Raw genomic sequence first — 27,012 nt, 5'->3', positions numbered from 1 at the left:
CAGAGGGTGCTTAATGTGGGAGTGACAGACCAACAGGTGCAGTGGGGTCCTTAGTTGAAATGAATTTAAGGAAAAGATTGAAATTCAGATGAAATTCAGACTATATATAGACTTATATCAGTAATATAACCACAAAAAAAACCATATTTTTCTTTTGAGGAAATATCCTGGCCAGGAAATGTGTTGTATATATGTTATATGTGAAAAACAACAGACATCCCTTTATGTCAGAATAAACATCAAATAATACCAAATAAAATCATATAGATAAAAGGATATAGATTTTTTTGCTGTCACTTGAAGGACAAAACAAAAATAGATGCTGATCCAAGACCAGATTATAAGTTTTAATAGACTAACCAATGATGACATGAGAGTTATTGTTGTCCACTCCTTTATCTCCAAATACAGATCCTCCTTTTCTGATGGGTGTCCTTTGTTTTTTCGCTAATACCTTATAGGGCGGCTGTGTTCTGCCTCCCGGATGAACAGTATATAAAGAGGGGTTCAGGATGAGGAGGGGAGACAGGAACACAGCACCTAGGTAAATATACATATATTTTACACATGACTTGACAAAGTCACTCACTGAATAGAAAATAAAATACTTTTTTTGTTATTTCTTTCTAAAGATCCACCAAACCAGATCTATCGAGGCGGATAGGAAACAAGTAAGTAGCTCCATGCTCTTTGTTTATCGAAATAAAATGAATGTATGATGATTAATACACTAAAATCATTACCTGGTTAGTTTGTAAACCCTCTGTGAATTAGTCATCAAGATAACTTTTTTTTCCAAATACATAAAAAAAAAGACAGCTGATATATTTGCATTGTAAAATGTTGGTTATTTAATTTCAGAAGCTTCTTTTCTACTTAAATTTCTTAACTACAATAATTCCTGTGATTTTCAGTACATTTTTCTGTGCATACTGCAAAAATGTATTAAATCATAAACTTACAATGAATCAGTGCTACTCCAGGGGCCATGTATTAGAATGCTTTCAAACCAAGTTTCCTGGTTGACAGCTTTCAAGATGGGTGACGCCCTCATGGCAGATTTTGGGACTGCTGCACCCTTCCTGAGAAAGTCGGACAGGGAACGTTTAGAGGCCCAGACTCGCCCCTTTGACATGAAGAAGGAGTGTTTTGTGCCCGACCCTGAGGTGGAGTACATTAAAGCCAAAATCACCAGCAGAGATGGCGACAAAGTCACCGCTGAAACTGCAGACGGAAAAGTAAGTCAGATTTACACTGACTAATGGAAGTAGGACAGTGGTTGTGACACAGCAGTCAAACTAACAGCTTTGATGACCTTTGCAACAATTTATATTGAGATACTCTCTGTGGTAAATCGTTTCAGACTGTCGTCCATAAGGAGGTTGATGTCCACCCTCAGAACCCGCCAAAGTTTGATAAAATTGAGGACATGGCGATGTTCACCTTCCTCCATGAACCAGCTGTGCTGTTTAACCTCAAAGAGCGTTACGCAGCGTGGATGATCTACGTGAGTTAAAATCTACTCATCTCTTCACTGTGAGAAATCTTTAGTTGATGTTTTTTATGTTTCATGTGTCTTTGTCCACAGACCTACTCAGGGCTGTTCTGTGTGACTGTCAACCCCTACAAGTGGCTGCCAGTGTACGATAAGGCGGTTGTCAATGCCTACAGAGGAAAGAAGAGGAGTGAAGCTCCTCCTCACATCTTCTCCATCTCTGACAATGCCTATCAGTACATGCTGTCAGGTGAGTTCAGCTCTTTGTAAACGTTGACTTGATTCAGAAATTGAAGGGAAAATATCCTCATACTGAACATTGTCTTTACTATTACAGACAGAGAAAATCAGTCAATTCTTATCACGTAAGTAATTCATAGAAGTTATATTTGAATCTTGTTGGACAAGAAGAGTTTATGTTTTGTCTTCATGACGTGTTCAGTTCATGATTGTTTTCACTCTCAGTGGAGAATCTGGTGCAGGAAAGACTGTGAACACCAAGAGAGTCATCCAGTACTTTGCCAGCATCGCAGCTGTTTCTGGCAAGAAGGATGCTGCTCAAGAGAGAAAGGTTGGTTTCACTCATTTTTCTTTTCTTTGAGTGAATTATAATAAACATAATGAATGTACTTCTGTGACCTAAATTTTGGCACCTGTTAAACCTGCAGGGCACCCTGGAGGATCAAATCATCCAGGCCAATCCTGCCCTGGAGGCCTTTGGAAACGCCAAGACCATTAGAAATGACAACTCCTCCAGATTTGTAAGTTTGGTTACAAGGAGTACATGTGTAGATGTGACTGTGTTACATGGACTGTACAAACAACATTTTCTCATCACAGGGTAAATTCATTCGAATCCATTTTGGAATCAGTGGGAAACTGTCTTCAGCTGATATTGAAACCTGTAAGTTCACAATATATAAATAATTTAAGGTAGGAAAATAGTTCTCACAGGTCAGAAGTAAACTTTAACACCAATGTTATATTTTGTCAGATCTGCTGGAGAAATCCCGTGTCACCTATCAGCTCAAGGCGGAGAGAGACTACCACATCTTCTACCAGATTCTGTCCCAACAGAAACCAGAACTGCTGGGTGAGCGCTGGATGAAACATAGAATATATTTCAGCCTTAAGACATGTCCTGTACAAACAGACTGAAATTTGTCTTTCTTTAACAGAAATGCTGCTCATCACCAACAACCCCTTTGATTACGCCTTCATCTCCCAAGGAGAGACAACTGTAGCTTCCATCAATGATGCAGAAGAGCTGATGGCTACTGATGTAAGTGAAACAGGCAGCTTGTTGAAGAAGCAATATTTGAGTTAATAAATCAGTTATCAACAGAATCTGAAGAAATAACCATCTTGATGTTATGGCACAGACATCTATATAGTATCGTGTACAGTGAGTCAATGTAGACAGTCTGCCATCAGTCCAAACACACTGAGGTGGGTTTTTCTTTTTAGACAAGTGGCCAATTTTTACATATTGCAACTTTAAAACAAACACACATACTTCACAACTAACTCAAATAAATTTAATTTCAATGTTTAAGGATGCTTTTGATGTCCTGGGCTTCACCCAAGAGGAGAAGAATGGCATTTACAAGCTGACTGGTGCCATTATGCATCATGGAAACATGAAGTTCAAACAGAAGCAGAGGGAAGAGCAAGCAGAGCCTGATGGCACAGAGGGTAAAACATTATCAGGATAATAAATAACAGATGTAAACAAGAGTGTAACTGCATCCTGAATCTGAAACTTTTTGACAGAAATAACTTAATAAATGCTTCCCCTACTCATAATCCATGTACAGATACAGACAAAGTTGCATATCTGATGGGCTTGAACTCTGCTGACCTCATCAAGGGCCTGTGTCACCCGAGAGTGAAAGTAGGCAACGAGTGGGTCACCAAAGGTCAGAATGTGCAGCAAGTAAGTTGAAAATGGAGGCAGTGCACTGAAATCCATTGGGGGGTTTGAAGAATTAATTCAGTTAATGTTTAATATCATTGATTTTCTGCAATTTTCTAGGTCTACTACTCTGTTGGTGCACTGTCTAAGTCAGTGTATGAGAAAATGTTCTTGTGGATGGTGGTGAGAATCAACCAATCTCTGGCAACCAAGCAACCCCGCCAGTACTTCATTGGTGTGCTGGACATTGCTGGATTTGAGATCTTTGATGTGAGTATGAAAGATTTTAGTGACATGTGACTATAAAATATATGATATACACCCTTGCTCCTATGACTTAGTTCAACACCTACGTTTTGGCATAAGGTGTCCCGGTTCTTGCTGGGCTAGAGGGGTGGGCATAAAACAAATGCTACTAGCTTGCTCACGTCATGTCATATTTCAAAGTGGCACTCCCATCCTTGCCCTGCGATGAGCTGGCGACTTGTCCAGGGAGTACCCTGCCCTCGCCCGCAGACAGCTGGGATTAGCTCCAGCAACAAAACCCTGCAACACCATTAAAAAAAATAAAAGGGATAAAGCGGTTACGGACAATGATATGACTCCCATCCTTTGAACCTTAACTGAAGTCTAGTTGCTAAATTGCTGTACTTGGTACCGCTCCTCAAACATCAGTGTAGTCTGGCAGTGTAGGAATAGGGGTTGGCCAGGTAATGAGGCAGCGTCCTTTTTAATTTGATTAACTGACTTGATTGATAGTGTGGAGTTTTTTTAATGAATTGCAAGCATCCATGCTTTACTATCTGCACCAGATGAATGGCAAATGGCGTTGTGATAAAACCAGGATTATCATTGTAATGCATGACAAGTCACCACAGCTGAAGATGACATGCTGGATGACATACGCCGGTGTTGAAGGGTCCCTTTCAACTGTTACCTCTTGTCTTGTAGAACCTCTGTTCTAAGCGGCAAGGAGGCACTTGAAAATGTGGGGTTGGGGTAGAAATCAGGCCTTAAACTAACTTCTCTCATTGAATGACCTTCCTAGTTTAACACCTTTGAGCAACTGTGCATCAACTACACTAATGAGAAGCTGCAGCAGTTCTTCAACCACCACATGTTTGTGCTGGAACAAGAAGAGTACAAGAAAGAGGGCATTGTCTGGGAGTTCATTGACTTTGGCATGGACTTGGCAGCCTGTATTGAACTCATTGAGAAGGTTAGTACTGAGTTTATCAGATTTCACAATTATTGTGAGAAACTGGCATGTTTACCTGTAATTAATTCTAGTCAATTCCTTCCTTCAGCCCATGGGCATCATGTCCATCCTTGAAGAGGAGTGCATGTTCCCAAAAGCCAGCGATGCAACATTTAAAGCCAAACTGTATGACAACCATCTGGGTAAAAGCCCCAACTTCCAAAAGCCTAGGATTATTAAGGGAAGACCAGAAGCTCATTTCTCCCTGGCCCATTATGCTGGTATTGTTGACTACAACATTGGTAACTGGCTTGTGAAGAACAAGGACCCACTGAATGAGACAGTAGTTGGACTGTATCAGAAGTCCAACCTCAAGTTACTGGCTACCCTGTTTGCTGGATATGCTGGTGCAGAATCAGGTAACTGGTCTTTGACCATACTGATTATTCATCCGTAAATTATGCTGGATAACAAGAAAAAAAAAAAACAATTAAAGTTATATATGTATATCTTCCACACAGCTGATTCAGGCGGCAAGGGAGGAAAGGGAGGAAAGAAGAAAGGTTCTTCCTTCCAGACTGTGTCAGCACTGCACAGGGTAAATATGTCTTAATTTGAGTATATGTCCAAAGTTTGGTATATGGAACCTGGTGATATTTATAGTCTTGATTTACAGGAGAACTTGAACAAGCTGATGACCAACCTCAGGTCAACTCATCCCCACTTTGTGCGCTGCATCATCCCTAATGAGACCAAGACTCCTGGGGCGATGGAGAATCCTCTGGTCATGCACCAGCTGCGCTGTAACGGTGTGCTGGAGGGCATCAGGATCTGCAGGAAGGGATTCCCGAACAGGATCCAGTATGGAGACTTCAAACAAAGGCAAGTCAAGTGATGTTTTTTTATTGCTTATTTATAAATCATTCAATGCACTCACAGTGATCAGTGATGTTATCTTGTCTGGCAAAGATTGATCAGGACCCAACTTGTGTCCAAGTTATGTCTGTGGTCCATCGCTGACCTCTTATGAACCATAGTTTATAAAGGGGTGCTTCTCCACTTCCCAAATGATGAAAAACAATGTATTATCAGTGATGTTTCTTATGGCTGTTGAGAGTGGTCCTGTGTGCAAAAGCCAAGGATGGTGTCCCAAATGTGCCAATTTGGCAAGTTGGCTGCAAAGGCTTCTTCAGCCAGTTTCTATGAAGGTAGCTCCCTGGCCAATAACCAAACCAAACCTCCCCAGTCTGTTATCCAGTCTTCCTAGATTACAGTCAATTCCAGCAGGATAACCTGCCTTGCTGTTTGGGGAATAAGGACCATGTCTAGCCTCAATGTAGTCTTTAAGATGGTATTTGGAAACTACAGCTACCTTCCAAGAAGGTTTGTCCTTTCTTTAACAAAGCTGGTGTCCTTTCTTGTTGGATGAAGTTGTTGCTGGTGGTAATCCCTGTGCTGGTGGCATCTGCTATTGTCCTCACCACCAGTAGTGCCAGGACCTTAGCACAGCAACTCATGAGATCCTCCAGCTATCCCCTTTACCGGGGAATGCTGTTGTGTCTGCCAGATGGTAACAGAAAGGGCTGGACGGGTGAGGGAGGATGTCGTAGGATCCGTAGTGGCTTGGCCCATGATATGTTCTTCGGGTATATATCCAAAGTCATTTTTAATGTTGTATCATTTCAGATATCGCATCCTGAATCCTAATGCTATCCCAGAGGGACAGTTCATTGACAACAAGAAAGCAGCAGAAAAACTGTTGGGCTCTTTGGATATTGACCATGAGCAGTATAGACTTGGTCACACAAAGGTTGGTTCTTTTTCTGCAAAGAAGAAGGGTTCAATTTTGAAATCAATAACTGCCCTGAGGTGAGATTAAGAAAAACTTTCTTTCAATTTCAGGTGTTCTTCAAAGCTGGTCTACTGGGTGTTCTTGAGGAGATGAGAGACGATCGTCTCGCTCTCATCATCACTGGAATTCAAGCGAGATCCAGAGGACTAATTGCCAGGATTGAGTTCCAGAAAATTGTTGAGCGCAGGTTAGAGCATTACTTTTAACATTTGTTGTAAAAAAAAAAAAAAAAAAAAAAAGTAAAAAAAAAAAAAGGATTCAAGATCACTGATTTTATCTACAGGGATTCCTTACTGGTGATCCAGTGGAACATCCGTGCCTTCATGGGTGTCAAGAATTGGCCCTGGATGAAGATGTACTTCAAGATAAAACCTCTGCTGAAATCAGCTGAGACTGAGAAGGAGATGGCAAACATGAAGGAGGAGTTCACAAGGCTGAAAGAGGCTTATGCTAAATCTGAAGCACGCAGGAAAGAGCTGGAGGAAAAGATGGTCAGTCTTCTCCAAGAGAAGAACGACCTGCAGCTTCAAGTCCAATCTGTAAGATCTGTCATTTGTTGTACCTCAAACTGAAGAAATGTACACTTGTAAAAATGTGATAACACAATGTTCTGTCTGCAGGAACAAGACAATCTCACAGATGCTGAGGAGCGCTGTGAGGGTCTGATCAAGAGTAAGATCCAGCTTGAGGCCAAATCCAAAGAGCTGACAGAGAGGTTGGAAGATGAAGAGGAGATGAATGCAGAGCTGACTGCCAAGAAGAGGAAGCTGGAGGACGAATGTTCAGAACTCAAGAAGGACATTGATGATCTGGAGCTGACTCTGGCTAAAGTGGAAAAGGAAAAGCATGCCACAGAAAACAAGGTAATGAATGCACCTATGATACTAATGTTCAGGGGTTAGAGAGATTGTTCTTAGTACACCAAACCCATAGAGAATTATCTCCTGACCATGCAGTTGTCAGGAACATTTTAGCATCGTTAACATAAAGGCAGTTTGCCACTCTCTGGTAAAACTGAGAGTTTGACAGGTTGCCAAAACGTGACTCAAAATGAGTGTTAATGGTGCTTTATGCCTGCAACTCTATGCTGACAAGTTTGCCATGTCAACCTAAAAGGTAATGGTATTTCAATGTCTTGATCACAGCTGCTAACAGGTTGCCAAAAAAACAGTTATTGCAAGTTCAAAAACCCTGTTACATGTATTCATGAAGAATGCTTCTAAATACCTGACTTCACACCAACTGTGATCTGCTTGCTAAGGTTAAAAACCTGACTGAAGAGATGGCAGCTTTGGATGAAATCATTGCTAAGCTGACCAAAGAGAAGAAAGCTCTTCAGGAGGCTCATCAGCAAACACTGGACGACCTGCAGAGTGAGGAGGACAAAGTCAACACTCTGACCAAGGCCAAAGCTAAGCTGGAACAGCAAGTTGATGATGTGAGTAAAGTATTTAAGTCTAAATCTCACCTTCTGGAAACACAACGCAGAGAGCAAATGTTGGGATGTTTTGTCTATTAGCTCGAAGGATCACTGGAGCAAGAGAAGAAAGTAAGGATGGATCTGGAAAGAGCCAAGAGAAAATTGGAGGGGGACTTAAAGTTAACCCAAGAAAGTTTGATGGACTTGGAGAATGACAAGCAGCAGCTGGAGGAAAAACTCAAAAAGTAAAAAAGATTTTTTTTTTCAAACAAACACAATGGCCCATTATGCTACAAAAAGCTGATTACTAATGCAAATCGTTTTGCCATTTATTGTAGGAAAGACTTTGAAATCAGCCAGCAGCTGAGTAAGATTGAGGACGAACAAGCCATAAGTTCTCAACTCCAAAAGAAACTGAAGGAGTTACAGGTAAATGGTTAACAGGTTTCATTTGTTGTGTTATCATCTTTTCATTATGGGAATTCCTCCTCACAATGTATGATCATCTAATAAATGTCATCAAGGCTCGTATTGAAGAGCTGGAGGAAGAACTGGAAGCGGAGCGAGCTGCCCGAGCCAAGGTGGAGAAGCAGAGGGCCGACTTGGCCAGAGAGCTGGAGGAGATCAGCGAGAGGCTGGAGGAGGCCGGTGGAGCCACTGCTGCCCAGATTGAGATGAACAAGAAGAGGGAGGCTGAGTTTCAGAAGATGCGTAGAGACCTTGAAGAGGCCACTCTGCAGCATGAAGCCACCGCTGCTACCCTGAGAAAGAAGAACGCAGATAGTGTGGCTGACTTGGGAGAGCAGATTGACAACCTACAAAGAGTCAAACAGAAGCTGGAGAAAGAGAAGAGCGAGCTCAGACTGGAGCTGGACGATGTGGTCTCCAACATGGAGCAGATCGCCAAACTTAAAGTAAGACAAACAAAACCAGTCTTCATTGAATGCATATGTAACTATTTAGAATTTTATGAAATATGCTGTATTTGTTTTCTTGCAAAGAGGTAGATGAGCAGATTGCTACATGTCTGCATGGTAAATATGAAGTAGTCTTACTGTCAGCGTCTCGTAGCTTAGCACAAATTTGCGCAGGTATGCAGACTTTGTTTGGCGGGAGCCACGCTGGAGCCACACTGGAGCCAAGCTCCTGTTTCCTGTATTTGCGCTTAATTTAGGTGAGTGTTTGCTGGCATTAGCTTCTAGCAACAGAGATGACAACAATACAGGGAGTCACTGGCCCGCTGCTTTCTGCCAAGAAATAGAACAGCATGTAACCTGCTGTAAAACCACAAACTCTTATTTTACATATCTGTTGAATATGTAACACATAGAAAACGCAAAATACATACATACATTAACACAGAGACATAAAAATGGTATTAATCTTCTCATGTACATGTTAAGCAACATTATGCAGCTATTTTACCTTTAAAATAACAGCTTGAAAATTATTTGATGGTACACAGTCTTGTCATAGGGAGAATGGTGTCCGTCAGTCTTGCTCTGCACCCCAACTGCTTGTATTTGCATGTAACTGCCATATACATGCCAGTGCACTCAAAATACCAATTCCTACATAATGTTGCTGTAACTCTACAAATGGAGGGCTAATAAATGTGTGTCCTGAAACACTATGCTATTTAATAAATGATAACATAAAGAAAATACTGCTTTGGTCATATAGATTCTATGACTAATGTCAATATGAAAATGTAATTTAACTCAGGGCAATCTGGAGAAAATGTGCCGCACACTGGAGGATCAAATGACTGAATACAAGGCGAAATCCGAGGAGGGCCAGCGTACCATCAATGACTTCACAATGCAGAAAGCAAAGCTTCAAACTGAAAATGGTAAGCAGTTTAACATATACTCACATTTTAGTGAGTGTTTTATGCTGCTACGGATATTGAATATGTGACTTTTAGCATCACGCTCCAGAAGATTAATCCATGGAGTCGAAGAAAGGCATATTTAAATATATAAAATATAAATAATATATACAATCTACTAATACAAGGTGCAAACTGACATATAACACCAATTTAAGCTGGACATGGGGCCTTACAAACGTTTATTTTTCAAAGGTGAGTTTTCCAGGCAGCTGGAGGAGAAGGACTCCTTGGTCTCTCAGCTGACCAGAGGGAAGCAGTCCTACATTCAGCAGATTGAAGACCTCAAGAGACAACTAGAGGAGGAAGTCAAGGTATCTCACATTATAATGAATGAAGTTTCCAGATGAATACTTACTTTAAACATTACTTTATCAAAGCTTATACTATCTCCTTCCAGGCCAAGAATGCACTTGCCCATGCAGTGCAGTCTTCACGCCATGACTGTGATTTGTTGAGGGAGCAGTTTGAGGAGGAACAAGAGGCCAAAGCTGAGCTCCAACGCAGCATGTCCAAGGCCAACTCTGAGGTGGCTCAGTGGAGAACCAAGTATGAAACTGACGCCATCCAAAGGACAGAGGAGCTGGAGGAAGCAAAGTAAGGATTCAATAAATTATACTGAGAGGCCTCTGCCTCTAATCTTTCCAGCATTTAGTCAAGTTATATCAACACTGAAGACAGGAACCATCACTAGACAGTTTGTTAATATTACCACGATATGCCCATTTTATCTGTGAGGTAACTTTGATACTTTGATACTTTCATTTTTGCTACTAGGAAAAAGCTTGCTCAGCGCTTACAGGATGCAGAAGAAGCTGTTGAAGCGGCTAATGCTAAATGTTCCTCCCTGGAGAAAACCAAACACAGGCTTCAGGGTGAGATTGAAGATCTCATGGTGGATGTGGAGAGATCGAATGCTGCTGCTGCAGCTCTGGACAAGAAACAAAGAAACTTTGACAAGGTAATGGGAGAGAGAAAACAGCACTTGAGGGAAGAAGTGAATTGATGAATTAATAACCCGATCTAATGATATTTAATGATATACCACTGAATATGTTATTAAACCAGATCCTTGCTGAGTGGAAGCAGAAGTATGAGGAGTCCCAGACTGAGCTGGAAGGTGCCCAGAAAGAGGCTCGTTCCCTCAGCACTGAGCTCTTCAAACTGAAGAACTCCTATGAAGAATCTCTGGAACATCTGGAGACCATGAAACGAGAAAATAAGAATCTCCAAGGTAGGAAGATATTATGACACCTAATGTATCTTTTAATATATACTGAATACAATTGTGAGGTTGGGAAAACATCAATCAAATTCATGTTACCAAACAGAGGAAATTTCTGACCTGACTGAGCAACTTGGTGAGGGAGGAAAGAGCATCCATGAGCTGGAGAAGATCCGTAAACAGCTGGAGCAGGAGAAAGCTGAGATACAGTCTGCTCTGGAGGAAGCTGAGGTGACAAAAAATCGAATGTCGTCTATTGAACGTGCCATTGTTTCATTGATCATTATCCTGGAATTAACCTTTCCGATACCGTGAAAGATATACACTGATCTCTGTTGCTTTACAGGGCTCTCTGGAGCACGAAGAGGGTAAGATCCTCCGAGTCCAGCTTGAGTTCAACCAGGTGAAAGCTGAGATTGAGAGGAAGCTGGCTGAGAAAGACGAGGAGATGGAGCAGGCCAAGCGTAACCATCAGAGGGTGACGGACACTCTGCAGAGCTCCCTGGAGGCTGAGACTCGCAGCAGAAACGAGGCTTACAGAGTGAAGAAGAAGATGGAGGGAGATCTCAATGAGATGGAGATCCAGCTGAGCCAGGCCAACAGGCAGGCAGCAGAGGCTCAGAAGCAGCTCAAGGGAGTCCATGCTCATCTGAAGGTAGGCCTAATTCTGACCAATGATTAAGTTTGCATACATAAATATACTATACACTACAATTCAGAATTTGACAGTATACGGAATTTAATATGGTTAATGTAAACAGCACATTAACTTTAGATAAGCTGAATAAAAATAAAAATCTTCCTTGACAGGACGCTCAGCTGCAGCTGGATGATACTCTCCGTGCCAATGATGATCTGAAGGAGAACATTGCCATTGTGGAGAGACGTAACAACCTGCTTCAGGCTGAACTTGATGAGCTGAGGTCTGTGGTGGAGCAGACCGAGAGAGCTCGTAAACTGGCGGAGCAGGAACTGCTGGATGTCAGCGAGAGAGTTCAGCTGCTTCACTCTCAGGTATGTCCAAATCTTTAATCACTGTACATTAGTACAGTATGATGATATGCAAATATGTCCAAGTTATTTATGTGTTCACTGTAAAACAATTCTGTGCAGAACACCAGCCTGCTGAACCAGAAGAAGAAGCTTGAAAGCGACACAGCTCAGCTTCAGAACGAGGTGGAGGAGGCGGTGCAGGAGTGCAGAAACGCTGAGGAGAAAGCGAAGAAGGCCATTACTGATGCTGCCATGATGGCAGAGGAGCTGAAGAAGGAGCAGGACACCAGCGCTCACCTGGAGCGTATGAAGAAAAACATGGAACAAACCATCAAAGACCTGCAGCACCGTCTGGATGAAGCTGAGCAAATAGCCATGAAAGGTGGCAAGAAGCAGATCCAGAAGCTGGAGGCCAGGGTGAGAATTTCTAACTTCCACTCTGTGCCTGGCAGTATATTGCACAATACAGGTTCCTATGGCATTAACAGAAGCTGTGTCCATAACTGTTCTTTTCAAGGTGAGAGAGTTGGAGAATGAGGTGGATCTGGAGCAAAAGAGAAGCAGTGACGCAGTGAAAGGTGTGCGCAAGTATGAGAGGCGCATCAAAGAGCTCACCTACCAGGTATACTCTACAGACTCTGTCACGAACATTCACCATATGATAAAAAAGTTATGCCTTAACAAGCAATATTTTTCGAATTTAACAGACGGAGGAGGATAGAAAGAATCTGAGCCGTCTGCAGGACCTGGTGGACAAGCTGCAACTGAAAGTTAAATCCTACAAGCGTACAGCAGAGGAGGCTGTAAGCCAAAACACTGCACCTTCATTTAATAGAATATACTCCATTTGCCTTTTTATCAGTAACCGTGCTGCAGCAGCTCTTTCCCCATTCTCTGATGTTGATTCTTTTTTAGGAGGAACAGTCCAATACAAACCTGGGCAAGCTGCGCAAGTTACAGCATGAGCTCGAGGAAGCTGAGGAGAGAGCCGACATCGCAGAGAGTCAGGTCAACAAGCTGAGAGCAAAGAGCCGTGACTCTGGTGCTAAGGTCAGTGAACATACAGAATGATGCCATGCACAGTAAGTAACACTAATAATTTGTCAGGGATATAAAGTTCTGATTGCATTTTTTTCTTTTTGCAGAAAGGTCATGAAGAAGAGTGAAGCCTTTAACAGGATCTTCAAGGACATTGTTTAGTTGTGGTAGTGTTTTAGTTTCTTTATTCTCCATGCAACATGAGCGGATAACAGAATAAATACAGCTTTAAAGCACCTCTTTGTTTTTTTTACTGTATTTGAAAAAGTTAAAAAAGAAATGACTTAGAAAGTGGATCACCATTAGACAAATAAAAAATAAAAAAAACATAGTGGCCTGCACGGTGAGATAATAATAATGAAAACTAACGCGGCAACTCCCAACGACAGAATCCAAACCACAAAATGAAAACAGAGCTGCTTTTCATGTTTCGACATGACAAGAGTGGAAGAGTGCAAACCATTGCTCCCTGTACTAATAAGACAATAGCCTGCACTGCCAGGCTGGTAGCTTGAGCAACAGGCGGTACAGCAGGGAATGAGCCAGAACAAAGCACGAGTGAACTCAAAACACCTGCTGACGGATGAGACCACCAATCGCATGACTCAATGACTCAAATCGTCTTTAAGTGATTCCAGGTGGGGAGTTTTTCAATTGAAATTGTTACTCATGGTGCAAAACCTGGAAACAAATGAGATAAAGCCCTATACTGTACATGTTTTTTTTTATTTATTATAAGAAAATACTTTTTTACATTTAAAAAAAAAAAGGGGGGGGGGGTGGATGGGGTAGCAGACACTGGAGTGTCGTCAAGTCAACGTCATGAAGCAGTTGAAGTGAACTACGCTCAGTCACCACTAGATGGTCAAAGAGCTTCACTATGACAGTTGCTTTCTCCGTAATAACAGAAAAAGGAACAGTTAAAATATTTCTAAATGCTTGAATACATCAAATGTTACATAATAGTCATTTTGTCTTATTGTATTTTCAGCGGGTCAGTCCAGTGTCGTGGTTAATGAGGAAAAAATAAATAAATGCATCTGTTAAACAAATACAGTACTTAAAGGATTTGGCTCAAAGACATCACGGAGTATTACGATGTAATAACGTAGTAATACCATGGAATAAGGCTGAAGTGGATGAATTAAGTGTATTTGGATACACTTCTACTGTGGATATAGGGCCTAAATTATGGAGATGTGTGACATGGTGACGGAGTGAGATGTCAACCAGTCATGGAATCAAAGGCAGGACTACTGACGAGACATTTCAGGGACTTTGTTTTCTGTGGGAGAGGAGAGCTCCCATTGGCACAGACTTGGGGCTTTTTTAACTTTTCAGACCTTTTACATGTACATGAATCTATGCAACACACTGAAGAAAAGGAAAAAAATGGTTGGTCTCCTTTATATCGGTGTTCAAAGCAGTTCCCCTGGTTTGGTAACGTCTTTTGTTGATTTTGGACAACTGCACCTGCTAAACTCTCTGCACAGTTGCGCACATGCGCGCGGGCACACACACACACAATCCTCTGGTATGACCATGCAAACAGCTGCAACTTCCCACGAGGCTGTTTATTGTTGGTTGAAAGCTGATACTGCTGTCGTGTGCACGTTAAACCTTTACACTGCAGAGCCTGCAGCTTAACAGACTTCATATTATGTGATGCAGAGTGAAAAAACAGTTTTAAAGAATCTGAAAGTGAAAGAAAATATTAATTATCGAAAGCAAGTTTATTTAACTCAAGTAACTTTTACACAAGAAAAATACGTTTCTGTTGGCTTATACAATCCAAGTACATTCCTATAGACCAAGCAAATAGCCTATGGTGAGCCTTAAATATCGCTGCTTGTGGTCCAATCCAGCACAAAATACAAGATACACCCTGTCAGTCTCCTTTATCAGCCCCCCATAGACTCAGTGCCTTTTCCGAGTCTTTAGCAGGACAAACTAGGGCTCTGAATGAGGCTACTGGCTGAAGAGGTGTTACACCGTTGCCATGTCACCAGAGCTGTGCTGTTGTTATGATGACGTAAGATGGAAAAACGGATCCAAAATCACTGCTCTGAAGGCTGTGACACATGATGTGAAGCAGCCATGCCTTTCCCTGATGATGCCACGGCTAATAATACGAAGCAGATTGTATTGTGTCAGTGTGACTGTCTCTCCAGTGAAAATCATACGGAGAAGAGAAAGTAATGACACAAAGTACATGCATGCAATAACTTAACTCAATCCACCCAGTCTAATGGACGCTTTATCTAGCCATCACCATAACAGTTTATGTGCTGCCACAGCCAAGAACAAAGGGAACACCCATTTCAATAATGTGAAACTGTTAAAACAGCCCCACCCATGGCGGACACCATTTAAAGTAGATAGCACCCAGCACAGCATTGTGATTAATAGCATCCCCTGCAGACTTGAATGTAGCCCTGGGCGCTGAATCATCTGTTTGTCATGCCAATACTCTGTGTACCTTTTCACTTATTTTGGCATGCGGGATGGGAAAAAGGTGAGAATTCAATCTGGTTAAAGCTGCTCATCAAGTAGCAGGAAGAGTGTCTCCGACTTGTAAAGCAAAAACACACATTTAACACAAACATAAATCCAAAATTAGGAGTTCTTGTTGGAAATATTACATTTATTTATAAAACATATATTAAGACTTTGAAATTTGTCAGTGTGCAAATAGGGGCAAGCACTGTATAAAGTACTTTTATAATATCTGATAACAAATGTTATTTCTTGACATACAGTGTGATTATATTTAATTGCAGAATTTAAAAAACCTCTTCAACAAAACTTTTTACACTCTGCCCATTTAAAAATATGTGTCAAAGAAAATAAATTGGATCTGCTTTATACTTAAAACATTTACCATGATTAATTTCAATCTTCAAACAACAGAAGAAAAACAGATGAAATATCATATGATACCACATTAATCCACATTACCTCGGCACTTACTAAGAAGCAGGATGAAATGGAAACCTAAAGAGAAGCCTTATGTCAAAATTCTCACCTTACACAGTAGTTGGATCATTAAAACAACTAAACAGATGTACATTTCTACAATCGTGCCATGCAACTGTTCTACCTGTAAAAGTTAAACAAGTCTCAAACAAATCATATTTACTTCACTGTACATACACACATCTTTAAACCTATGCTGATAAAATCATGCTTGCTCATTTAGTGTCTTTTTGACAGGACAGCAACCACTACTCTAGAAAAGCAAATCATGCAGGCAACAAAATGTCCTCACGTCCGCATTGTGGCAATGAGAGAGTAAACATAAAAAACAAAAAAAACGAGAGCCAGGAAGAGGTCACTTTACATTACATGTAAGCCCATTTGTCTTCTTGTGGATGTTTAGTTCTCATGTCCCTCTCCTCTTTGTAGATAATGAAGTCCAGGAACACAGAGACTTGACAGCAAGGAGGATTTAAAGAAATGATTCTGCTTTCACAATTCTGTCTCTTTTTCTTCTCCTTCAGCTGTTTCTAAGTAATATTCATCATCTGTTGTTGTGTCTGAGCCACTGTCTGAAGACTCCTCAAAAGTGCTAAGGCTGGATATATATCCTCTGGAGGGCAAACGTCCTCTAGAGGACTGGCTGTCCGCTGGCTGTTGTGCTCCTGATGAGCTTGGAAAGGTAGGGGAGGACAGGCTGGGAGGTTGGGACATTCGCCTGGATGCTGGTGACAGAGGGGGGGTTGGAGGAGGGGTCGGGGGGCCTTCTGTATCCCATGCAAAGTGACAAATGTTCATGTTTGGGCTCCAAAGGCGTGCTGGCTTTGAGGTTGTGGTATTTACAGGTGGAGAAGCAGAGACCCCGGAGCTCCAGTTTGACAGGCACCTCGTCAGTGATCGAGGAAGAGATCTCGATCTCATTTTACCAGGGTCACTGGGGAAATATGAAATTCGACCGTCCTTACTGGGCTGGCAATCATATTGTGTGGTCCAATCAGAAGTAACAGACCAGTGATCTAGATCCTTGCTTGTGCCTCCACAAGTCAAGCCAGATTGAGAGAGGTCACCCACACTCATGAACCTGGATCCAGTGGAGATGCGACCAGGCCCTGATGGTCGACTTGACGAAACCGAACTCACAGAAAATGACCTCCCAGGCTCAATGCCGTACTTTAAGTCTGCATAGGAGGATGCCAAGCTTTCCTTGTCATGTCCTAGACTTGCACTTGGAGGACCAGTGGATGCCCGGCTTCTTCTAGAACCCCCCAGGCTTATCCCCTCTGCTGGCTCACATGGTGAGGAGGATTCTCTGCGACGCTGTAGCTTTGGACTGTAGAAGACACTGTCATCTGTATTATCAGGTGAAGGAAATGAGACAGGGGAAAGAGAGGAGAAGGGTGAGAAGGGGCTCCTGGGGCTGGATGCAGACTTCCCCAACTGAGTTGGACAAGCAGAAGAGAGATTAGAGCTCCTTCCGGGACTGGGGTCTCTACAAGACAGGAACTGGTTTGCTGGTTGATAATCTGTCCTGTTGTCTTTGAAAAAGTCAAACTGGTCAGTTGTTGGGCTGTGGATTGTCAAATGAGGTTTGATTTTACTTTCAGACTTGTGATCTGCACAAGTATGTTGCTCGTCTTGGTCAGTTTCTGTAGTTGATCTCTCTGACCAAATGTAAAACTTATCTCCTGTCATTGTGCTCCCGGAAGCAGAGGGTGATGTGAGAGTGTATCTGTTTTGTGCCCATCTGTTCGTAATATCAGTTACCTTTTCATTGTCCTTCAGCATCACCCCTCTCTCCTGCTCTCGCTTCTCTGGAGTTTTGGAATTGTCATCAGTGGCATCACTGACATTGCTGATGTCACTCGATCCACTTACAGAAGGTGTTTGAGAGGCTCGCTTCCACTTCCATGGGAACGACGAGTCATCATCAGACCGTCTAGTGCTGAATGTTTGTCTCAGTTTGTTAAGGACCTGGTCCATTTTGTTATTAGTCTTACTGGCCCTGTCTGACTCTGATCTTGATAGATTGGTGTTTGGTGTGCTCACACTTTTCTTCAGTACAAATCGGCTTCTCTTCGGGCTTTGTTCATTGTTGCTCTCCATTGAAAAAAATCTGCTTTTACCGAGTACACTCTCCTTCATTCTTCTGTTGGAGCTATCACCATCACGGGGCTGACTCCCTGTTGAGCTGCTTCCACTGGATCCTTGATCTGAAGAACTATGTGGTTTACCTGCTACTTCTTTACTCAGCAGCCTGTGTGACTGCTGACTTAAATTTGTCTCCATAGAAATTGGTGCGTTTGCAATATGTTGCAGAGGTGTGGTGTCCTTTGGGGCAACTGTAGCTGTATCTACTTCAGATTTCAACCTGTAAACCAGGGTCTCAGTTACAAATGTAGAGGAGCTGTGTGCCCTATCTCCTGGCAGAGACTGTGAGCTGATATTAACTCTGTTGTTGACAAGTAATATCTGGTCATTATGGCGATCTTGGCTGTTGCTGCACAGATTATTGTTGAGTTGATCATTTTCTGAAACACCGCACTTTAAGCTTTCTCTGGTGGCAGTTTTGTTTTGGGATGGCAACAATAGGGGCCTTGGCAGACTGATGGGTGACAGAGGGGGTTTGGACATAAGTAAGGTGTTGACTGCAACTGGGTCAGTATGTGTGGAAAGATGTGGGGTATAATTCAACTGTGAGGGTTGTTGGAAAAGGGGTGATCTGGAGGTAACTGTCTTAGTTTCGCCCTTTGATGACCTGGAAGACATGAGAGCAGAATATGGTGGGGAGCTATATCGTAGCTTATAACCACTTGAAAAGTCTGGAGGGAGAGAGAGAGGAGCAGAGGCACGGCACTGAACTGTGCCAGACTCCACTGATGGCGTCCTCTCCTGTCTGGGTGTGTCCCTTCCTCCATGGTCAGAGATCATAGTGTCACTAGGTCTTTGCTTAGATCTCTCACGCTCTCTGGATACTAAATCAGCAGAGTCAGATGATAAGGATCGATACTGCCCTGCTTTCACCACCGGTATGCTGGAGGTCTTAGGGGTAGTAGAGCAAAGAGGATTTGTACCTGTGGTTGGACTGCTTGATCTTAGAAAGGAAAAGATGGATTGCGCTCTCATGCTTTGTGAGGACCTGGACGGAGATGGGGAGCTTGTTGGGACATGAGATGGCTCTGGCTTCTCAACTTTGACGGGCTCAGAATGCTGCAGATCCACCGAGTCCTCCCATGTCACTCGTCTGACCCTCTTTGCCTCCCCATTGGGGCGCAGTTTCTTTGCGCCTCCTTCTTGGCTGCTTGAAAATGTCCTCCCTTCCTTAGGGTTGGATCTGTCTGAGTAGGTGGGGCTGGTAATGACTGGCGTGGAAGGGGGGGTTAAGAGAGACGTGGTGGGAGAAGATGAAAGGGCAGGAGTGAGAGGAGGAGTAAGAAGGGATTGGCTGGGGACAGTTGTGGCTGACGGATGGCTGGCAGATGGAGATGAATAGATGGTGGACACAGTAGACTGTACAGGACTATAGTTTGTTTTAGTCAAAGCACTGGCTGTGGGAATAGGGCTGGACACAGTTTTAGGGTGAAAAGGCTTTGGAACTGAAGCATAGGATCTTTCAAAGCCAAGAGGTGTGACATTACCTGATTTGGTGAACTTGGGTGTTTGGGAAGAAGAGCTGGTATATGATGAAGCATGAATATTGCTCTGTGAAGCAACTGGATTAGAGTAAAAGGAGGAACTAGTTTTAGTGTTTCCAGTTAGGGGGAGACCAGAGGCAGTTTTAGAGGTAAGAGCTTGACTAGTGAGAGTGGTGGTAGGAAGAGAAAGAGATGGTTTGGAAAACCTTTGAGGGTTCCTGGTGTGAGGAGATGCGGGGGCTGTGTTGGTATTGGATGTACAATGATTGTTTTTGTATTTGCTGTTGCTCTCAGTGGGTGTTTCTAGGCTTTTGGGATTTAGCAAAGTAGGTGGTAATACAGTTACAATCGCTGTTAATGCACTATTACTTGCGTCATGCTTGGTGAGATCTTCTGTGTGACTCAGTATTGTTTGAGCTGTAGCTCTGCTAATTTTAGAACCGGACAGAACATCAGGCACACTGTGAGGCTTTTGTGGTTCCCTGATATTTAAATTGGAGCCATGAAGCTGTTTGACAAGCCTGTCTGATTCATGGTCACGTGAGTCCTCAGCATTTCTTTGTTTGAGGTTGTGAGTTCCGCCCTGTGTCTTCATACAAAGGTTCATGTTACCTTTGTAAACTGACTCCGCTGTGTTGTTGTTGTCTCTGAGGATTGAACTGCTAAATATTTTGTTGTCAACTGGACTTGGAGAAGCCAAGTCATATTTATCATTACAGGGTGAAACAACGGGTGTGTTCGGCTTGTCTTTGATGTAGGTTGCTTCATTGGGCTTTAGGGGGGGACCAGATTCCTGGGTAACTTGTTTCCACCAGGAAGTGGATGTCAGGGTGGTCCTTCTAGGGAGGGAGTGTGTTTTTTGGAGGGCAGAGAGGTCATATGTGGTATGTCTGGTTGAGGAGACTGAGCTATCTGCGAACAAGTCTTTACTTATGTCCGAGCCCCTGCAACTTTGTTGCATTTCTGATGCTCCACCACTTAGAAATGCCTGTTTGGAACAAGAAAGATCGGTTTGGGTCCTATATGTTGTTTGAGGTTGTTGGGTAAATGGTGCATCTTGTGCATCTTTGTTTGTAGGTGATGCTGGAAAGAACCGTGATTCAAGTGTGGTCCATCCTCTTCCATTGGAAGATGATGGGGAAAGGGTGGACCCAGTTTCAGTTGTCTTATAAGAATAAGACGACGGGGAGAGGAGGGACTTTGACCTCTCCTGTACATTATTGTTGTTAACGATTTGAGACAGGTATGGTGTGAATACTTTTCCATCTCGATCAGTTGGCGAACCGCTCAGAGGTGAGAGGTTTATCTGAGAAAGTGTGGAGGCTGCATTAGAGTTCTTGCCATTGGAGTTAACTCTTAACTCTTCTCTCAAATACAGAAGTAGACTGCTGGTTGTTGGTTTTGAGTTTAAAGATGACAGCTCACCTTGATGTCCTGTTTGTGGATTCCTCCGTTGTTCATTTGAGCCAGGGGAGAAGGGAGACACAGGTGTTTCATTTGTGGCTACAGGGTTTAAAGCACCTGCATCTCTATTCCTACTGCCCATTCTTCCAGTGTTAACATCCAAAGAGACAGTCTGAATCATTCTCCTCTTGGATTCATAGTCCAAACTTGCAGGACCACTATTAGTTGACCAGCCCACTGTATTGCTTCTGGTACCTGGAAATGGCAACCTTGATTGGGCTTGCGATCTTTCTGTCAATAACCTGTCCATAGGCCCCTGAAAGCGTTCTTGTGTATGGTTTTCCATAGTGTTGGTCACATCTTGTAAATTCCCCTGGGCTTCTGAACTGCTAGTTCCGTCAAACCTTTTGAGCCGTCTTGGTCGGCCACTCAAGTGTGGGGCAAGAACTGTTACCACAGTGGAAGACAGCATGGTTCTAGTCGGGTTGGATAGTTCCACAGGATCAGTTTGTTTCTCAAACTTTGTATGTTCTTCCTCTAACTCAACTGATCTAGTGCAAGTCCTTGGTTGTGATCCACAATCAAGTGTGCGCAAGCCATTACACTTATATGGTCGAACTTCCCCATTTGAGGAACTGTGAGTTACAGTCAAGTCCCGGGAAATCCCCAGTTCATTGCAAACAACTGTGACTTCTTTCTTCTTGGCTGGGATCCTTTCATATAATGTAGAGTCACCGACTGCTTTTATAGAGATGTCTGTTGGTGATCTTTGTCCATTAACCTGTAAAGAGAAGACCAATTATTGCAATTGACCAGATGTCAACCTTTTTTTGTTTTACCAAACTAGAATCTTCATTATAAATTAATTGAATTAAATTATTTTTGCGCAAACAATTCACATGAGTACACAACATTCCACATTATATTTCTTTACTGTTACCACTTATTAGATATGTCTAGCTGTATCATTAAAGCCTAACTCTTTTCATTTGTCAACTTGACCTTATCTGAACATACCTATGCAAATTAGTGGCACACTAAAGTAAAATGCTTTCTGCAAATTACTGTATGCAACAGTGGCCTATCTCATATTCAAATTGTGTGCTTGCAGACGCCAGAGCTTTGCTTAGTGTCTGTTCCCATGGTGTAGCTATTTAAGAGATTCAGGCCCTGACAAACAGGTTATTTAGAAAGACATGAACGATTTCCAAGGACACACACACAAAAGCACACACACCCTGTCTTTTCTAACTCTTGAAATGATAACCAGACTCATGTTCTCAAGAGTACACAATGTCACTTATTATGTTTTGATGATTTCACAGAAAACTGCTTCATGTGGTTTTCAAAGAATATCAGAGGCTATGAACTTGTCACTTGACAACATTCATTCATTAGTAATGCTCAAGATTGTGGCTAATTCTTACCTGACAGCTGCTGATCTCAGTCTCAGTCCTCTGTGTTTCAGTTAAACTGGTAAAACAGGAGACAGAAGTCATGAAACCCATTAGGAATACCATCTGCGATTAGACTTGTCACCTACTGTAACTGTAGATTGTACATAATGTACAGTTTGCACAAAACATTAGGTATCCCCTAAATATGAGCTATGAGAGCAACACTGACTCAAGTTAGACCAATATATCACATATTTTCTTACATACTGGGCAGCTGTTTTTGTTGGATTTCCTTTAAATAAATAAGTAAGTAAGTAAATAAATCAATCAATAAATATGACTTTAATTTTGTTATTGCTGGATGTGATATGCACATTAAAAATGACTGTAGTACAGAATAAACATGACACAGCATTTAATAATCTAGGTCACTTGAGTTTTAAGTTCATCATGTAAGCTGTACTCTATGTGTTTATGTGCTTACTGTGATGTATATATACACATACATATGTAATAGACATGTAATAGACACCTGTCTGGAACTCATACAATAATGAACTGTGAAATGTTTGATACTGAGAAAGGTGACTGACAAGACTTAAGACATAAGCACTAGGAACAGCTAGATCAGACCAGTATGTTCATGATAAGGCAGTGAAAATAAACTGTTGCTGCTTTTAAATAAAAAAAAAAATCACCTTCATTTTGGTCACCTAGAGTTTCCTGTGCTCTACTGTAATGTTTTTGTGAAACACTGAAGGATCACATGGAGATCATTTTGCCACTGCAATGTTGATCAACAGGATGGTCAGCATTCCTTTCCTCCTCCCTCTCTCTCTCTTTACTTAACAGTTTTCCCACTGTCACAGGTGCACTAAAGTCACACCTTTTAACGAAATTATGACAGCACTTGCATGGTATTTTCAGGTGCATGCAGCACATGGACCACACATGATCACACACACTCAACACATGTCTATATAAGGACATGGATGGCATGAAAGAATGCAGGTGGCTAGCTGGCAGGAAAAATGGGTGTGTTCTCCCTTGAGCATATAAAGCCAGTTATATCATTGACCTCTAGTCACAAGGCCAATATAATCTTTGGCATTGCATCACGTGTATTCCAGTATGCTTCAGGAAAATATTCGGCATATACCTTCTTTTTTCATTACACACAATTTCTAAAGCAATTATGCAACCAAAAAAGCAACAAGTCTAACCTAATAGGACTCCAATTTTTTCTTGTACTGCTGACTACAGGGAGTACTGTCAGGCAAAGAAACAGCTTGCAGGTAAATTATTTGTGATAAGTTGGGTAAAGACTGTAAAGCTGGGCTGCTGAAAGGGCGGTAAGAGCTTTTTATCTTCCTACACTGGCTATCGGGGCATGAAGTGTGACGTTCAAATGCAGACCAATACAAACATACGGTCAACTCATGAAAACACACATAAACACAATCATGTCCAACCTACTTTTAGGGGTCACATAATAATCTGCACCTCCTTATTTATACAAAGGGCTGACTGCTCTAGTTAGTGTGTCACAGGCTACAGTATGCAGACAGGGTTCAGTGGTTCAGTTACTGTTTGACTAAATGTTGGAGATGACTTGTGATACAACCATTAGTGCCAGGTGTACCTATTCCAGACCACAGAAACCACTCCTGGGATGTTGGCTTGTGCAACTTCCAAATCATGATTGAAACACCTCATTGTTCGGAAAGTTGAGGGAATGGTTAAGACCTGTTTTAAGATAACAAACAGGGGTGGAAAACTCTAGGCACACCTTGATTGGGTGGGTTCAGCAGGTGGGTACCTCATTTTCCTGTCCTACTTTTGTTGCAAATCCATTTCAACACATCAGATTTAACTGTTTTTTTGTGGGAAGTTTGCCGTCAGCATTTGAAAATAAATTAGAAAGTCAATATGTAGGTTGTCAAACTAGACAGATTTTTCAAATCACTGACGTGAAAATGTTTACAATCATTCTGATTTATGATTATCCAAACAATGGAATTACATCACGATAAACGTATTTCTTTTTATCGTGATCTGCAATGAAATCTTATATTGCCCCATCCCTAGTCGAGAACTTTTACATTTCCGATTAATGACATTTCATCTTCAAGATACAATTTTTCACGAAAGAATAGTGAAGCTTCTAAAAATCTATTTTTCACCAACCTGCAGTAACAAGCAACTAATAAATCTCTTGTAAAATTAAGCTCTCGCCAAAGTCTCATACCGTCCCTTTCATTCACCCCTCTCACTTATACTCACTCTTACTGGCCTGTCATTATTTGGGGCCGTCAATTGATTTCAGCTGCTAACATCACCCGGACACATCTATCCAATAGCGCAGCGACACTCTTTCACTGTTAGCCTATCACCTTGCTGCTGTCTTTTTATGATATAATAGCTTAACAGATATTAAGTAATAATATGATTGTCCCGCACCTCCCCATCACTTCCCAGTCTTCGCAGATTTACCAGCTTCATTGTGTCATTAAATCTTATTTTTCTGCTCAGGTCGGAACATTTAGACTTGATTGCTGTGTACTCTAGGGTTTCAGTGGCACACAAGGGGTCATTTTGAATGCATATATTGCAGAAAACATTGTCATGGGCCAGGTGCTTCTCTTCCTGGTCTGAAATATTTAATGGCCTAAGGACCCTGATGAATGCTTGAAGTATTTATCTACACCCATGTCTTAACTGAAGAGTGAAGTCATGTTACTCCTTGAACTGTGACTCGGAGGGAAATCATTTCTGCATTCATGGTCAGTGCTCAATTTCATTAACATTTGTCACAGGGTATATGTATTTCTTGTTTACCTGTGTAGACAGGGGTCTAAATTCTTCTTGATTCTTAGCTCTGGGTTGTCAGGGCCTAGCTTCCTGGAGCATCTGATGGAGAGGCAGGAGGTGAATCTGGGTCCAGTTGGCTTCTGGGTCTGGACCTGTGAATCACCACAACGGGCAGCTGCTTCCTGTGTTAGTGCTGTAATAGATTCAGAATAGGGGATTATGTTCTGCTCACTTATGTAAATTCAAACATTTGACAGAGATAATATGTGCCTCATGTGCATGTGATTTTTGTGTGTCACCTTTCTGAGTTTCTTCTTGTCTGATGGCTGATGGGTGACACTGCTGTCTAGTTGCGGTTTCATCAAAATGGTTCCTGAACCTTTCACTGAATGTTTCATTTTGCTGTTCTCTGAAAAAGAAAAAAAAAGGGCAAAAAAGTTACCATTACTAAAATGATTTAAGACTTTTTCTAATGCATAGGATTTTTTAGAGTGGCTCAAGTTCGTATCCTGCAGCTGACTGTGCAGCCCCACAGTGAAGCACAGAGACAGACAGTGCTTCTTGCTGAGGGACAGTTCAAAATTAGGTCAACACAAGGACGTAATCATAGTCCTACTGTAGATACTGTACCTGCATCTTATGTTTTGTTTCATAGCTGTCACCTGTCTACAGCACCACCACAACACTACACATGTATTGTACATAATTGTGACTTAATCATATTCCCCACAGTGCCAATATCTACTTGCATTAGAAACTGTTCCTGTAGTCCTCATTTGGTATCTCCGTAGCCCCAACATGTAGTCACATTGGCATATTTTCAGTGGCTGTGCACATACCATTTAATCCACAGACATTAATCAAGCTTAAATATGAAGCATCCCATTTCTGGCCCAGCATAAAATTGGTGAATATTTTCTTGGCTCATTGTTTTGTTTTTTAAAGTGTCTGTCTAATATTGCTTCAGCCCAAGATAACATGTTGTTGTTCAACCAAACAGTCCAAAACCAAAAGACATTCTGTTTACTGTTACAAGTCCTTTTTGCACGGCTCTAGTTTTAGCAGTACACCTCTTGTAATCTAGAAAGTACCACCAAACGATTGTGTTTGTGTGGTTCATTAGCAGGAGGATAAGCAAAGTCTGTTGGATTTCCTGACATTATCTCATGGATATGATATGTCTGTGTGACGTCTATTTTCAGAAGACAAGCATATTTTATAGCCATCAAATAATTGAGATTTAATTTGCCTACTTTCTACATTTGTTACAAGCATGAATACAATTATGCTTCTTTTTCTTTAATGAAGTAAAATATGCCTTGTGGCTGTACTTGAATATGTTCCTAACATTCTTTGCCATCACCCTTAAATGCCAATATAGCCATCCTCATAGCACAGCTGTTGATTATGAGCTGTGATCAGATGTCTCAGTTCAGTTGTCTGACCAAACAAGACAGATATTATCACAGAAACTCTTTGTTTGGCAAAATATGGGGGGAAATATGCGGCAGAATTTTTCACTTTACAAATGACAGACACAGCAGATTTGCATGGGATTGGGATCACAGTCTAATCTGCAATTACATTACGAGAGGTTCACAGGTAATGCTCATCGTGGGTGAACAGGGCTATATAGCCTCACATTTGTACATATACAAAAAAAAAATGTGGTGTTTTTGCCTTAAATATGACTGTTTGAATGATAAGCTGACGATGTACATACACCATTCTCCCTTTCTCGTAATCTGATTTGTATAAAAATGTA

The 27,012-nt window shown here is 41.8% G+C and overlaps 2 protein-coding genes across 4 annotated transcripts in view; one reads left to right on the top strand and one right to left on the bottom strand.

Moving 5' to 3' along the window:
- Positions 1 to 27,012, bottom strand: part of LOC115569854 (mucin-17) — a 37,582-nt gene that overhangs the window by 6,706 nt on the left and 3,864 nt on the right. For 2 of the 3 annotated variants that reach the window (XM_030398025.1, XM_030398026.1), the window contains exons 2-3: positions 25,547 to 25,656; positions 25,275 to 25,440 (exon numbers count right to left, since the gene is read on the bottom strand). In XM_030398025.1, the coding sequence (XP_030253885.1) occupies positions 25,275 to 25,440; positions 25,547 to 25,656 (276 nt within the window). Of the gene's footprint in view, positions 1 to 15,650; positions 21,821 to 22,466; positions 22,513 to 25,274; positions 25,441 to 25,546; positions 25,657 to 27,012 lie in introns of those variants that run through there. The other variant, XM_030398023.1, reaches the window with a different exon arrangement.
- LOC115569853 (myosin-6-like) lies at positions 1,038 to 13,264 on the top strand. The gene is made up of 37 exons (XM_030398022.1): positions 1,038 to 1,238; positions 1,364 to 1,507; positions 1,589 to 1,745; positions 1,833 to 1,860; positions 1,961 to 2,066; positions 2,164 to 2,256; positions 2,336 to 2,399; positions 2,490 to 2,588; positions 2,674 to 2,777; positions 3,052 to 3,190; positions 3,313 to 3,431; positions 3,531 to 3,680; positions 4,459 to 4,629; positions 4,718 to 5,027; positions 5,130 to 5,206; positions 5,285 to 5,490; positions 6,295 to 6,418; positions 6,511 to 6,647; positions 6,744 to 6,999; positions 7,081 to 7,323; positions 7,722 to 7,898; positions 7,980 to 8,125; positions 8,219 to 8,309; positions 8,405 to 8,794; positions 9,606 to 9,732; positions 9,967 to 10,085; positions 10,172 to 10,368; positions 10,549 to 10,732; positions 10,840 to 11,005; positions 11,103 to 11,227; positions 11,343 to 11,651; positions 11,807 to 12,010; positions 12,110 to 12,406; positions 12,507 to 12,611; positions 12,697 to 12,792; positions 12,905 to 13,039; positions 13,135 to 13,264. The coding sequence occupies exons 1-37, from the start codon at positions 1,038 to 1,040 to the stop codon at positions 13,153 to 13,155; spliced, it is 5,817 nt and encodes a 1,938-aa protein (XP_030253882.1). The 3' UTR covers positions 13,156 to 13,264.

The sequence above is a fragment of the Sparus aurata genome, chromosome 19 (genome assembly GCF_900880675.1).
Source record: "Sparus aurata chromosome 19, fSpaAur1.1, whole genome shotgun sequence".
NCBI lineage: Eukaryota > Metazoa > Chordata > Actinopteri > Spariformes > Sparidae > Sparus > Sparus aurata.
The sequence above is the reverse complement of the archived record's forward strand: the minus strand, read 5'-3'. Positions and strand labels throughout refer to the sequence as shown.

Coding starts and splice junctions, on each gene's coding strand:
- LOC115569853 (XM_030398022.1), top strand. CDS start 1,038: ATGGGTGACGCCCTCATGGCAGATTTTGGGACTGCTGCACCCTTCCTG. Junction 1,861..1,960: donor AATCAGTCAATTCTTATCAC/GTAAGTAATTCA, acceptor TTTCACTCTCAG/TGGAGAATCTGGTGCAGGAA. Junction 5,491..6,294: donor TATGGAGACTTCAAACAAAG/GCAAGTCAAGTG, acceptor GTATCATTTCAG/ATATCGCATCCTGAATCCTA.